General features: G+C 36.7%; 2 protein-coding genes and 1 pseudogene across 2 annotated transcripts; 2 read left to right on the top strand and 1 right to left on the bottom strand.

Annotated features, from left to right (window-relative positions):
• The first annotated feature begins 46 nt into the window (after window positions 1-46).
• LOC109706339 (proline-rich receptor-like protein kinase PERK1) lies at window positions 47-1,673 on the top strand. Its single transcript, XM_020227127.1, has 3 exons — window positions 47-287; window positions 521-682; window positions 1,127-1,673. The coding sequence occupies exons 1-3, from the start codon at window positions 210-212 to the stop codon at window positions 1,439-1,441; spliced, it is 555 nt and encodes a 184-aa protein (XP_020082716.1). The 5' UTR covers window positions 47-209; the 3' UTR covers window positions 1,442-1,673.
• Window positions 1,674-5,173: 3,500 nt separating this feature from the next.
• LOC109706344 (ras-related protein Rab7-like) lies at window positions 5,174-8,879 on the top strand. Its single transcript, XM_020227132.1, has 7 exons — window positions 5,174-5,417; window positions 5,538-5,564; window positions 5,670-5,769; window positions 6,993-7,139; window positions 7,556-7,636; window positions 7,728-7,873; window positions 8,436-8,879. The coding sequence occupies exons 1-7, from the start codon at window positions 5,365-5,367 to the stop codon at window positions 8,503-8,505; spliced, it is 624 nt and encodes a 207-aa protein (XP_020082721.1). The 5' UTR covers window positions 5,174-5,364; the 3' UTR covers window positions 8,506-8,879.
• Window positions 8,880-9,405: 526 nt separating this feature from the next.
• LOC109706346 lies at window positions 9,406-11,250 on the bottom strand (annotated as a pseudogene).
• Window positions 11,251-11,663: the final 413 nt, after the last annotated feature.

The raw sequence follows: 11,663 nt of genomic DNA, 5'->3' as shown, positions 1-11,663 counted from the left end.
TTGAGATAATGTTATGGTCTTGATTATTACCTTGTATTCCGCTTATGCTAGAACATGTAACCCATCTATTACACATAGGCAATTTGGTAAGTAATTTGGGATTTGATACTAATATCTGATGAGAAGCATATTATTTTAGGTACCTGGCGCCAGAGTATGCATCCTCTGGAAAGCTGACAGATAAATCTGATGTTTTCTCTTTTGGAGTGATGCTACTTGAGCTAATCACTGGACGGCGACCTGTTGATCCTAGCCAAAGTTTCATGGATGACAGCCTGGTTGACTGGGTCAGCACCTATTTAAAGTCATATGTTCTACTTTTTCGGTTTCTTATGCTTTAACCCTTAGATTTTATGTTCTGTTCTTTCTTGGATGAGTTTGTGAATCTTGTACCTTTTATCCTTTTCTACATGTAAAACCGTCCTATACTGAAGTAATTTCTTCCATTTCTTTGTTTCACGCTAGTGTAAGTCGTGTCTAAAATTTATAAATTTTTATACTCCTCTTTTTAAAACCCCAGGCAAGGCCTTTGTTGACTCGAGCTCTTGACGAAGGCACTTATGATGCCCTAGTTGATCCACGGTTGGGAAAGAACTACAATCCCAGTGATATGGCGTGCATGATTGCGTGTGCTGCTGCTTGCGTTCGCCACTCTGCAAAGCGTCGGCCAAAGATGAGTCAGGTACCTACCAACACGTTGGATCACTTTTATTCTACACTCTGCTAAGCAATTGTTATGATTTCCAACTCTTTTTTAATCAAGTTTCTCTCATTTGGCATATTGGTTTTTGAAGAAATTTTCGCCTGTTAGATTTACTTTTGAACCATATTTCTTTCAGCAGTTAATGTGCAAACTGCAAACTAGAGTTTAGGGTTAGGTTTCCCTAAAGGATGCTCTTTTTAGGTTTCCCCAAAATTTAATACTAGCGAGCAGTTCTCTCCCAGCTAACTTTTGTGAAAGTGAAAACTCGACCCTCTTCTAGTTTTTGATAAAATAGCTATAAGCAGTTAAACTCTTATATCAACTTTCTTATAAGCCCTATTGCTGTACCATTTACTTCAATGTTGACATGTTTAGCGAGATTCAGCTGATTTCTATCTCATTTTATCCAAAATTGTTAAACAGATTGTTCGGGCCTTGGAAGGAGACGTGTCTCTTGACGACTTAACTGAAGGAATGAGACCTGGTCACAGCCGGTTCTTCGGATCGTACGGTAGCTCGGACTATGATTCGGTCCAGTATAATGAGGACATTAAGAAATTCAAGAAAATGGCGTTCGTAAGTCAAGATTATGCTAGCAGTCAATACAGTGCACCGACCAGCGAATATGGTCAGAACCCATCAGGATCAAGCAGTGAAGGCCAACCGACTCAAGAAATGGAAATGGGGAAGACAAAGAAAGATAGTCACGGATTTGACCGAGACTCTTCAAATTTCTGAGATTTTGATAAGCTGTAAAGTTTGATTTTACCCCAAAACCCGTAATCCTGACTCGTTCGTGTGGAAGGATGATAGCGTGAGCGATATGTAGTTTTTCGTAGGATTGAGATGCTTTTCTTTCACCTTTTTGATCTTCTACATTAATGTATGTGGCTTCTATTTGCGATATTCTGAAGAGCTAGCTGATGATTCTTTTCATTGTGAATAAATGGTCCCAGGTGGTTTTCTTACACGTACATTGTATCATATGGAACTCCTTGAAGCAGCACTTACTGGCATAATGGTTCTTTTGAATTAATGTTAATCTCAAGTTATCGAGTATGATTACTGTTCCAGGATAAACTTGTAGTGAGGACAATCCTGCTTTGTGTATTTCTTCAAGCTCTTCTATTTGATCTGATAGGTCATTTTTGAGTTGGCCTTTGGCCAAAGTAATCCACTTTTTCTCGTGTGTGCAAAAGCAGGGCACTTTTTGTTAAAGGTGGGCTATTGCCTTTACTATTTACTAAAGAACCTTAATAAGTAACCTGCCATGTGACTAGATTCTGATCTGTGTCACTATCCAACAACAACTTACACTGAGGATTTAGGACGCAACTAGTATGGATATCTTTTAGTTGGAATCAACCACGTGGTAGGTCATGGTTTGTTTGGTTCTCATTTGCTTCTTTCTTTTTTTTGGCTTATGCTAAATGCTTCAACAAATCTATAAAAAGATAGCATTTTGGTAGACAAGTAATTAACAGTACTAATTCTTTAATCATGGTATTACTTCGACTTAAGCTTGCGATGATTAACTTAAGAATTGAGCTATCCAACATCTTAAGGAATGAACCCTTTCTCATATGTTATATTAGTGGATAATACAAGTGGGGAATAACCTATTATTTTATTTTATTACATATTTAATAGTGAAAGAGATATTCTTTTTCTTTTTGAGCTTAAGTAATAAGCCAAACACAATGGGAACCAGGCCAACCTCAGGGCAAATTATATGGCTTATCCGGCTTATCAGGATAATGTTGAGACATATTTTGGGCCACACATTACAAAAAGTTTATGTAGACCTTGACCTCTAATTTGGAGTCAGTGGCTCCTCTCCCGTTATACCCCAAACCATGTATTTTAAATAAATAGTTATAATTACACAACAAAGAGAAATATACTTTGTCCAACAATTAAATACTCAAAAGGAAATAGTCTAGTTTTGCCTTATGAAATGGTCTCCTTAACATTTTCACTGGGCCTTTATTAAGTATCATCCCTAGAGTGATTCTCAACACTCATTTTTCCAAAAGTAATCAGAAAGGAAAATGTTAATGATCACCATAAGAACACAAAGCAGTAAAATATTGGCCCATTTTATGAGAAAACATCCTCTTACATGGGTGTGCTAACAAGTTGAAGTGCATGCATGCGCATACATGCATATGCCCACATTTTAGCTTTTGACCGACCGTCCCTAAAGCAAGTGGCAAAGAACTTGGTGGTTGGTATCGAGACTCAAGTTCGAATTCTAGTTGATTCACATTTCTAGCTAAGTTTATTTCTAAATAAAATAAACGAAACGGATAGCGTACTACCTATCTCTCAAAAAAAAAAAAAAACATTTTAGCTTTTGCTCACAACAAAAGCATAGAAAACCCTTATATTATATTCATTCCTAGCTAGTAAAAGGAGCTACTAAACAATCCCTTTTAAGGATTATATTCACCAGCGCAATGAGAAATAAGTTGTTTCTAGTGTAGTTCCCCAATAATATTTCCTTAAACAACTAAGGAAAAGTTGGTGTATTTTTTTATTTATTTATTTTTTTTTTTTTGAGAGATAGGTAACACGCTACCCACTTCGTTTATTTTATTTAGAAATAAACTTAGCTGGAAAAATGAATCAACTAGGATTCGAACTTAGTTGGTGTTAAAGCTGTATAATATAATTACAATATATATATGTAGAGAGAGAGAGTCTGGCTATGATATTTGTAAAAGTACCAAGCACTTGGTATTTGTAAATTTTTTACCATTAAATTTATCTTTTTGATCATTTTCATCCGTTAGATCATACTATTCAACCTTTTTGATCATTTTCACCCGTTTGATCATATACTATTCAACCTTTTTGATTATGTATAATAAAAAATATAAACATGTATACTTGTTTATTTCTCATATTTTTTTTAATTACCTTATTGTTTCAAAAGCTCCAAGTGTGGCCAAATCAAATTATAAAAATAGTGGGGTTGGATCAAACAATGTATCTGCAATGCTAAAGTGGTCGTTCTTGTCAATGACACTCCGACTAATTGGATCAAAACTAGAAAGGGGCTTAGACAGGGTGACCCTCTCTCCCCTTACCTATTCCTCCTAGTGGCCGACAGCCTGGCGAGGTTAACTGAGGCTGCGAAAGAAAATAACCTGTTACGCGGCATCGGACCATCTGATGATTGCCAGACGGTGCTTATCCAATACGCTGACGACACAATCTTCTTCTGCGAGCCAAGGAAACGATGTATGCAAAACCTGCTATTTGTTTCGAAGATCTTCGCATGGGCCTCCGGCCTCAAAATCAATTTGGATAAATCGAATCTCTACTACATCGGGTCCTGCCCACGCAAAGCTGCTAGCCAGCATTGTAGGCTGCAAAGTCGGCGAGCTACCTTTCCGCTATCTAGGGTTACCGCTCCACAACAAACAACTTCGTAAGGAGGACTGGGCTCATTTGGCTATTACTTCGGAAGAGATTACTCATTGCTGATAGACTGCTTCAACGAGGCATTTCCGTTGACCAACAATGTGCCTTCTGTGCTGTATCAACGGAGAGCTGTGACCACCTTTTCTGTTCCTGCGTTTATGTCCGATACCTATTTGTCAGTGTGGATGGATTGGATATACCTACTGCCATCCATGGTGACGTTCGAAGTCTTTGGGCAGACTTAGTTGCCATTCCTGTCAACCGTTAAGAATGCGAAGTCTAACCCTACTGGCTGCGATCTGCTGAGTAGTCTGGAGGGACAGAAACAACTCCGTTTTTCAGACAACTACGCCTGATGCAGCCCGCTCTCCGGAACGTATTAATCTTCTTACGACCGACTGGACCGTGCTGACATAAAGCGACATCAGGCTTACTCTTCCTTTTCACCCTCTCCTCACATCTTTTTTTTCTCTTTGACCTGTTATCTATTTTTCTCTCGGAGACCTAGGCTGCTTCCATCTTTATACGCTGAATTCATTTTACTTAATGAATGAAGCAGATAGCTCGCTACCTATTTCTAAAAAAAAAAAAAAAAAAAAAAAAAAAACCGACGCTTGAAAGTATAATCCAACCAGTTTCCAACTTCCAAGCAAAAAAATATTGCATGCGCCGGTGTAGGATGCACCATATCATTAAAAGTCTTTGAAATGCATACTAAAATTAAAACTTTATATGTACTAATTGTGCTTATGACACTCAAAAAATTCTTACACAAAACCATATATTTTAAAACTATTTCTTAAGCATTAAATAATATCTCATTTCATATTTTGTATTTTTCCTGGCTACTAACTCATAGGTAATGGATTATAAAATGCGGTGCTTGAGAAGTTCGATACACCAAGTTCACGCAACAATTTCTCGTTCCTTATATATCGGGCCTCGATTCGTAATTTCACAAAAGATCGGTGGCATTTCCGAAACTGCCCCTTCCAACTCAGTTTGACCCCGAAATTTTCCAAAAATAATAACATAAACCATCTGTCGGGGAATTACGATTAATATTATATTTTTTTATTATAATTTTCGCACCGAAAATACAAGAAGGATCTCTCTCGTTTGCGATTTGGGGATTTTTCTAGGGCTCGATCTCGAGGGGCGATTCACGATCACGAGAAAAATCCCCAAATCGCCGGAGCTCGGAGGCTCGATCGAAGTAGGGTTTCGAAACAATGGCGTCGCGGCGGCGAATGCTCCTCAAGGTCATCATCCTCGGCGATAGCGGGTGAGTCGAGTCGCCCAGATTTCGTTTCTCCAAATTAGATCCCTATTCGATCTCAACCCGTTCCTTTTTCTCGTTCTCTTTCTTACTCTGGTTACTTTTTGGTTATTTTTGTTGATCTAGGGTTGGAAAGACGTCGCTGATGAATCAGTAATTTCTAAACCCTTTAGCTTTTCTGCTATTAATTGGACCTTAATGATTTGGAAAGTTTAATATTAATGTTATATGTTTGGTTGTGAATTTGTGGATGCTTAGGTACGTGAACAAGAAGTTTAGTAATCAGTATAAAGCAACTATTGGGGCCGATTTTTTGACCAAAGAGGTCCAGATTGATGACAGGCTATTCACTTTGCAGGTGAGGTTTTCGATATCTTAGGGTTTTGTATATCTGGTTTGGGAGTTTGATGTGTTCATTATATTTTATTTAGTTGAAATAAAGTTGCTAGATTTGTTGTTATTGTAGTCCTTTGTATTTCTCGGAGGCAGATTTAGTTGGCTTCAGTATGGATTATAAAGTTTGTTTTTTATTGGTACGATTGATTGGTACGATTGAATATGAGTAAATGGTCCTATAAAAATCCATTATTTCATTAGTGGAAAAGTTTCTGGTAGTGAGAGCCTCTGTGTTGTCAAACTTGGTATGATTTTGAAAAGTTTGATGCTCATCCGTTGTTGCGCCCCCATTAATCCTTCGTTCCACTATTTCCTATTGCATATTCTTGTCACTGGAGTTGTTGATCTTTATCGGCATTATTGGCCATCACTCATTTGGATGTCAATTAATGAATGCGTCTGTTAGCCAGGTCCTAATACCAAATTGAGGCCTCATTCTAGTCCTGACTTGCATCCGATCTAAGTGATTCTCAGCAGAAAATCTGTGCACAATAGTTTATCCAACAAGAGTGATTCTATGTGTTTTGTACAATGGTTGAAACCAATGAGATTTTGTTCCCCCTTTTTTCAGCCGGAGATCTTTTGTGGGTAAGATTCTGCCAAAAGATAAGTTGTAACAGTAGAGAATCTCTGAAAAGATAATATCCTATCCAAGTTGATTGGAATTGCTACTTGGCTGACCTAATAAGGTCTAAATAACTTCTAGTTTGAAAGTTTATTACTATTAGGTGCAAATTTGATCCATATATATTTGACCTGAACCAAGTTGACTTAGACTCATCTTTGTCACTTTATTTTGAAATGACAGACTTACCTCTCATTTAATGCCTTGATAAGCAAATTTAGTAGGGCTTTCCATTTTAGTCCTTAAGGTTGAATTTGGTTAGACGATTTCTATCAATAGGGATAATTATTCTTCGTAAAAATCTCTGTTTAAGGCCCTCTTATCGTTGTGTTAATGATTGGGTACATTTTGGTACTACGTATAATAGCAGGCTGATAATGGAGAAGCCATTACTTCCCCTCACCTCATGGAATCATTGTCGCTATATGCACATTGATTTGTATTATGCTATATCTTTAAATCCATGTTTTACTTGGAGAACTTATTTTTTTCCTCTGACATCAGTTTGGTAACATCCTTGATTTAAATTCCTTATTTGATTGTCGAATGAAATTATCCAGATATGGGACACAGCAGGTCAGGAAAGATTTCAGAGTCTTGGTGTTGCTTTCTATCGTGGAGCTGATTGCTGTGTTCTTGTATATGATGTTAATGTCATGAAGTCGTTTGATAATCTGAACAATTGGCGTGAGGAGTTTCTGATTCAGGTGACCAACTCTTCCCAAAACTTTAATGGTAAATTGTATGGATAGTCCCTGTACTGTCCCATATCCCACTTGGTTGCTGTATATTTTTCCACTTAATACTTTAGCCTTTTTACTTTCACGTATTTTCCATTTTAGTTCGTAACGGCTAGAAGGATCTAATATTTCTGATAAAATTACCATATTACACCTTGTGTAAAATGACCCACTTTAGTATCCTATGAACAGGGTTGAAAAGTTGTTTTACAATGAACAGGTTTTTTTTTTAACAGTCAAGAACTAAAGTTCAATAAAACTTTAGAGACTAAAGTGTTAAAATGGATAGTGCAAAGACAATCCATACATTTCATCTAAAATTCAATTTTTAGCTCTGAATATTTTAAATTGATTGACCGTCTGTTTTATTGTTCAACTTTCAGGCTAGCCCGTCAGATCCTGAAAATTTCCCTTTTGTAGTGCTGGGGAACAAAATCGATGTTGATGGTGGCAATAGTCGAGTGGTGAGATAGTTGATGTCACTTGATAGCTGAGATTTGTCGATTTCTTTTTGTTGGTTTTTGAATATTGGTGGGGTTTTCCTTGCTTTCGCAGGTTTCTGAGAAGAAAGCTAAGGCATGGTGTGCATCGAAGGGGAACATCCCCTACTTTGAGACATCTGCTAAAGAAGGAATAAATGTAGAAGCTGCTTTCGAGACTATAGCCAGGAATGCCCTGAAGAATGAACCAGAAGAAGAGATGTAAGTGGAGTGTGCCCTAGTTGCTAAAATGTCTTTCTTTTTCCCTTAGAAGCCTGATACACTTTTTACAATCTTAGAAGTTTCTTTATAGTGGCTAGTGTGACCTTGGAGTTGTACAAATACTTTCCAGACCAGTCGATCTACTCTTTTGGTTATCTGTTAAACCTGTTTGGCCTACTTCTCCAAAAAGCAAAAGCTTCCAAAGACCAGGCATTTTTCTCACAAAAAATATGAAGCTTTTACAGTGGAGGAAGTTGAAGTGAGCATTTAGGCTTAAACAACGGAAATTCTAATTTGAAGCTCCTGCTTTCTACTTCTGCAACAACAACAAGAGATTTCTTTGAAGGAAAAAAAATGCTATTGCTTCTTTGAAGAGCTCAATTCAAACATCAATTTCAGTAAAGTTCAAGCTGTGAAAGACGGGTTATATGACTCTATAGGGATCCATTTTAAAGTTTCGCTACTATATGCAACTTTACAACTCGATCAGCAGCCGTTGTCAAAAGCATGATATATATTTGTGAAAAGAACTGGCTTTGACTTTCTTTTGTTTCTTTTGTAGCTATCTTCCTGACACTATTGATGTTGCTGGTGGCGGACGACAGCAACGATTATCAGGCTGTGATTGCTAGAAGATTCTGGAGTATATTTCTCTGAATTTGTTAATGTAGCCATAATCAATTCCAATCAAACGCTACTATACCTTGTCTCTATATTCTGTGTCATACTCAAAAGAAAAATTTGCTACTGTTTTTATTGGTCGCATCCCCTTGCCTTTGCTTTATGTGTAATTTGTAGGAATTTGTTGTGCTTGGACGAGAAGTACCTGGAGTCTTTTGTGTTATCTTAGAAGTATTTTGGAGTGTATTTACTTTCAGGTGCCATATATTAAATATCTGCCTTCTTTCGTAATTTGTAAATGGCATAATGGCAAGTGAAAAACCATTGAGTCGCTGTTGGTGTATAAAGAAGCTTCTAATAAATATGCATATTATGTTTTGTCTTATTCTTAATTGCAAATATATAATATTCTGTAAAACCTAGATACTCCCAATAAAAATAGTCACACTAGGCTGTAGATGTACTGATCACTTTATATGAGCCTCAGATTGCTTGCGTGAACGAACTAAATTGTTTTTACATCCTGTGCACTGACACATCAATAGCCTCAACAACCTACAGAAAAAGCATTCTTGGGGCCTTGCTGCAGCATTGTTTCACTAGTTGCAATGAATAAACAAAGGATTAAGCACATTTTTATAGTCTATGAAATACACCACCAGTTAAGTTCCCATGCTTCTGAAGCATGCAACTAAAGGTTCAAACAATTCTGAGAGGAGACGCCGCCCTAAATACAAACTTTTAAAATTTCGAACTCGAGTACCTATTTGCAAATGATCCATTGATCAGGCGAGTGACGTCCATATCGACCTTACTAAAACTCAGGATTACAAAATCTAGAAGGCAAAATTCAAAACATAATTTGCTCGAGCTGCAATGCAGACTGTTAACAATAAATATCACACAGGAACTATACTAGACTTGCTTCACCTTACATTTTACACACCAATAAAAATCTAGGAGAATTTTCTTTTACATACCCATAAGAATCTGCCCGGCAAGCACAAAATCCAATACAAACTGAGTCTGAAATAAAGAGGAAAACCTATGTAGCTAATTCTGACAGATTAAACTTAAAAAATTGAAAGTGAAGTCCGCAGTCTCAGCTCCGATTAGATCTGGATCTGTCGACTTGGATCCTTTGCTGATCCAAAGTCGCAAGAATTTGGGGCATTGACATGCCGCCTGAGACAACAATCTCTGCATCGATTAAAAAGTCGTTAGCAAACACGAGTAACTATTTGGAGTCCTATTTTCTCAGCAGTACATTAACAGGTATAACCCTGCAAAAATTTTCTATTTATGTTATTTGATTATTTTTTATACCTAACCTTGTGTGTAAAAGAATGCCCCTCCTTAAAAGCCTATACTAATAGCAAACCAACTTTTTCCCATGAATTGGCAGACTTCCCAACTTACTGTTAAGGAAATTTCTTCAAGAAGATGCAACTTTGAGGGGCATATAATAAATAAAAGTTTATAGACGAATAAATGCGAATAGACGATTTTGCAAGGATATATATGCAAAAGCCTCTTCTCTAGAGACTTAGGATTATTGAGAGTTGAAAGGAGGAACATAAAGCAGCATAAGTTCTGGCTTACCAATTCCTTCACGGACAGATAAGTTCGGCCTAATAACGTCCTTAGAGTTGACGAGAAAAATATCACCAATATAGAGATGGTTGGTTGGAACATAGACACAGCATAGCTCCTCGTCACCTGAATAACTCTGTCAAGAGAGCGGAAAGAAGAAAAAAAATCAAAAATGTAACCAAAATTATTTACAAAGAGAAAAAAATTATTTAAAAAGAGAAAAAAGGGACAGAGATAATGACAAATAGATATGTGTTTTCTGTTATATTTAGTTTCTAGAGAGTAGAGACTTTTCAGCCTAATCTTCTGCCTTTCCAGGGATTGCACATTTAATTTTAAGTGACTTTACTATATTGGATTCAGAAATAGGTGCTCGTTGAGGGTCAGATACCATGTATGTCACTAACTTTTGGCTGGAAATAGACTTGGCGTATTCCAACTGAACAGACCTAGCTTGCCGTCATAATGTTGTCACTGTCAATTTGATCAAATATTGTCAAAAAGTTCATTTCTTTACTGACTAAATATTTGATGATCTCAAACTAGATGCCTTAGTGGCTGAATATCTAAACATCTGTGATGGGGACACATAAAGATAAACTGCTTTCGTCAACTAGTGAATTGATTGTGAAAGGTAAACAACTGATTTGTGGCACAGATCTTAATACATCTGTGAAAAGTAAAGGACACCAATTCAGTCCTATAGGATATTTCCACTTAGAAATGCCAAACTAGTATACAATTCAGTCCTATAGGATATTTCCACTTAGAAATGCCAAACTAGTATAGATTTTCAGATCATCCAGTTAAAGATATTCACTCGTATCACCAAAACATAAGCGAACACATGCATTATATGCCATTGAAGTTGTGCAACCATGCAAATGCATAGCATTGGAAACATTTCATGGTAATGTATATCTGAAAACCTGAAGAACAACTGCTGAAGTAATGAATCCAAATGCGTATTCACCAATCCTAGGGTGCCTTATAATAGCCACTTCCTTGAAGGCTTGTGTGTTCTGATCTGTAGTTAGAGAATGTCAGTTACAAAATGAAAAAAGATCCAAAAGAATCAATAAGGCAGGGAAAATAAATCACCAGGTGATATTGCAGTGCTAATTTTGCTTGGATACATGGAAATATGGGCGAACAAATGGCATTCATCTTGATAAACACTTCTCTCAAGGCTAAGAAGAGATGCCCCCACCCATGAGGACATGAACACTCCAACCAAAAATATAAAAGTTATGGAAGTTATGAAGCCAACGTCCTGAAAAACACAAAAAAAAATCAACCAGTTTAAACTTTGGATCATAGATGTAAGATCTAGACTCTAGCCACTAATTAAGATGCCAGGTGCATAATAAATTGTTTGGGCAGGTAATTTGAGCTCTACTTCAATTTCTTTGATAAAAATTCAAGATATGATTATACTGAGTTTTGTAGGAATTATATATATATATATTATTATATTAGTTTAGATGAGAAAAAAGTTTTTATTCTTTGCCTGCGAAGAACGAAACAACTAATCATCATCTCTAATATGTATCAAAAGGACTGACTAGAAGTACAA

This window comes from Ananas comosus, unplaced genomic scaffold (assembly GCF_001540865.1).
Source record: "Ananas comosus cultivar F153 unplaced genomic scaffold, ASM154086v1, whole genome shotgun sequence".
NCBI classification, from domain to species: domain Eukaryota; kingdom Viridiplantae; phylum Streptophyta; class Magnoliopsida; order Poales; family Bromeliaceae; genus Ananas; species Ananas comosus.
This window is presented reverse-complemented; position numbering and strand designations above follow the sequence as displayed.

What these genes read in the sequence shown, in the direction of transcription:
- LOC109706339 (XM_020227127.1), top strand. Translation starts at nt 210, where the DNA reads ATGCTACTTGAGCTAATCACTGGACGGCGACCTGTTGATCCTAGCCAA. An exon ending in ATGACAGCCTGGTTGACTGG is followed by an intron (nt 288 to 520) that starts GTCAGCACCTAT and finishes TTAAAACCCCAG; the next exon opens with GCAAGGCCTTTGTTGACTCG. An exon ending in GTCGGCCAAAGATGAGTCAG is followed by an intron (nt 683 to 1,126) that starts GTACCTACCAAC and finishes ATTGTTAAACAG; the next exon opens with ATTGTTCGGGCCTTGGAAGG.
- LOC109706344 (XM_020227132.1), top strand. Translation starts at nt 5,365, where the DNA reads ATGGCGTCGCGGCGGCGAATGCTCCTCAAGGTCATCATCCTCGGCGAT. An exon ending in AAGACGTCGCTGATGAATCA is followed by an intron (nt 5,565 to 5,669) that starts GTAATTTCTAAA and finishes GTGGATGCTTAG; the next exon opens with GTACGTGAACAAGAAGTTTA. An exon ending in GTGAGGAGTTTCTGATTCAG is followed by an intron (nt 7,140 to 7,555) that starts GTGACCAACTCT and finishes TTCAACTTTCAG; the next exon opens with GCTAGCCCGTCAGATCCTGA.